Source organism: Crocuta crocuta, unplaced genomic scaffold (assembly GCF_008692635.1).
Source record: "Crocuta crocuta isolate KB4526 unplaced genomic scaffold, BGI_CrCroc_1.0 scaffold334, whole genome shotgun sequence".
Classification (NCBI taxonomy): Eukaryota; Metazoa; Chordata; class Mammalia; order Carnivora; family Hyaenidae; genus Crocuta; species Crocuta crocuta.
In genome coordinates, this window is record NW_027533260.1 from 3,984,907 (window position 1) to 3,986,144 (window position 1,238).

The following is a 1,238-nucleotide window of genomic DNA, read 5'->3' on the forward strand; positions in this document are numbered from 1 at the left end:
ATGNACGGCCCCCGCGCCGGGGCTTCGCCGCCCCCAGTGTCCGAGCTAGACCGTGCGGACGCCTGGCTCCTCCGGAAGGCGCATGAGACAGGTCTGAGGCTGGGGCTGCGGTCGGGCCCGGTGGGACAGGAGCGCCGGAGAGCCGAGCTGTCGGCGCGCGCGAGTGGGGGATGGGGGTGGAGCTTCTGCTGGAAACCGGGCCGGGGCTCCGGAGCGAGCAGGGCTTCCGTAAAAGCGCAGGGAAGCAGTTGCTGCAAGAGCGCAGTCCGTCCGCATCGAAGTGCTTGCGGATGGGACAGTGTCCGGCTAGTGGGGCGCAGTAGGGATCGGAAAGGTCGGTCGGGGTACGACCAGCGGCCTTATAAAACCGCACTGTCTGGGCGAGAGAGGCATCCGAAGAGGGTTGAGGGCGGGGTGTTGCCTACTGGAGGGGTCCGCTTTGGGGAAGCCAGTTGAGATCCAAGAGGCGACCACTCTGCATTAGGCGGGAGCGTGGATCCCCACACAAGAGGGGGCGACTTCCCGATTGGAGGAAGGAACAACCAATAAAAGCCAATCTCTGGGCTGATTGGAGGGCCAGGTGATCCAGGCTGCAGGGGGGAGGGGCTGCAGAGGTGCCGAGAGTTGGTAGTGGACGGGGCACGGGTGTGGGGCTGGTAACCCCCGCCGGCCGGTTAGCGCCACACAGGGGATTTGAATGGATGTGAGTTACATCAAGGAAGGACACGTGCGGTGGCAGATGACTGGCGTTTGAGGATAAATGAAGGGGAAGGCGGGGGAGAGGCCTGAAGTGCAGAAGAGTTTGTCCTGGAGCGTGGGGGTGATGGGGGGAGATACACTGGTCTGGGGAGAGGGGGGCGTTGACCAGGATGACCGCTTGGGACCTTCCTGTTCTCATATCTATATTCGCCAGTTTTGGTTCCTAGATTCTCCTGCAGATTCTGTGTTGAATCTTTTGTGCTTTAGAGTTTGGGGGAGACGGCTCAGATGGACGGAAGCTACAGCCCGTTTGGGGAGGGGAATAAGGTCAAATGGAGGGCCGTCAGGGCGGGGTGGGGCTTTGGGGTGCAACGGGATAACACGGTCTGGACTGACCAGGTTTGGGCTGATGCTGATCTCTTCCCTCCCCCCTCCTCCAGCCTTTCTCTCCTGGTTCCGCAATGGCCTCTTGGCCTCAGGCATCGGGGTCATCTCCTTCATGCAGAGTGACATGGGTCGGGAAGCTGCCTACGGTGAGT

The 1,238-nt window shown here is 61.8% G+C and overlaps 1 protein-coding gene across 1 annotated transcript in view; it reads left to right on the forward strand.

Moving 5' to 3' along the window:
* The window catches only part of TMEM160 (transmembrane protein 160), a gene marked incomplete at its 3' end in the record, with an annotated part of 1,907 nt that continues 669 nt past the window's right edge, over nucleotides 1-1,238 (forward strand). Inside the window, exons 1-2 of the mRNA XM_077747189.1 lie at nucleotides 1-91; nucleotides 1,140-1,232. Of these exons, the coding sequence (XP_077603315.1) occupies nucleotides 1-91; nucleotides 1,140-1,232 (184 nt within the window). The remainder of the gene's footprint in view (nucleotides 92-1,139; nucleotides 1,233-1,238) is intronic.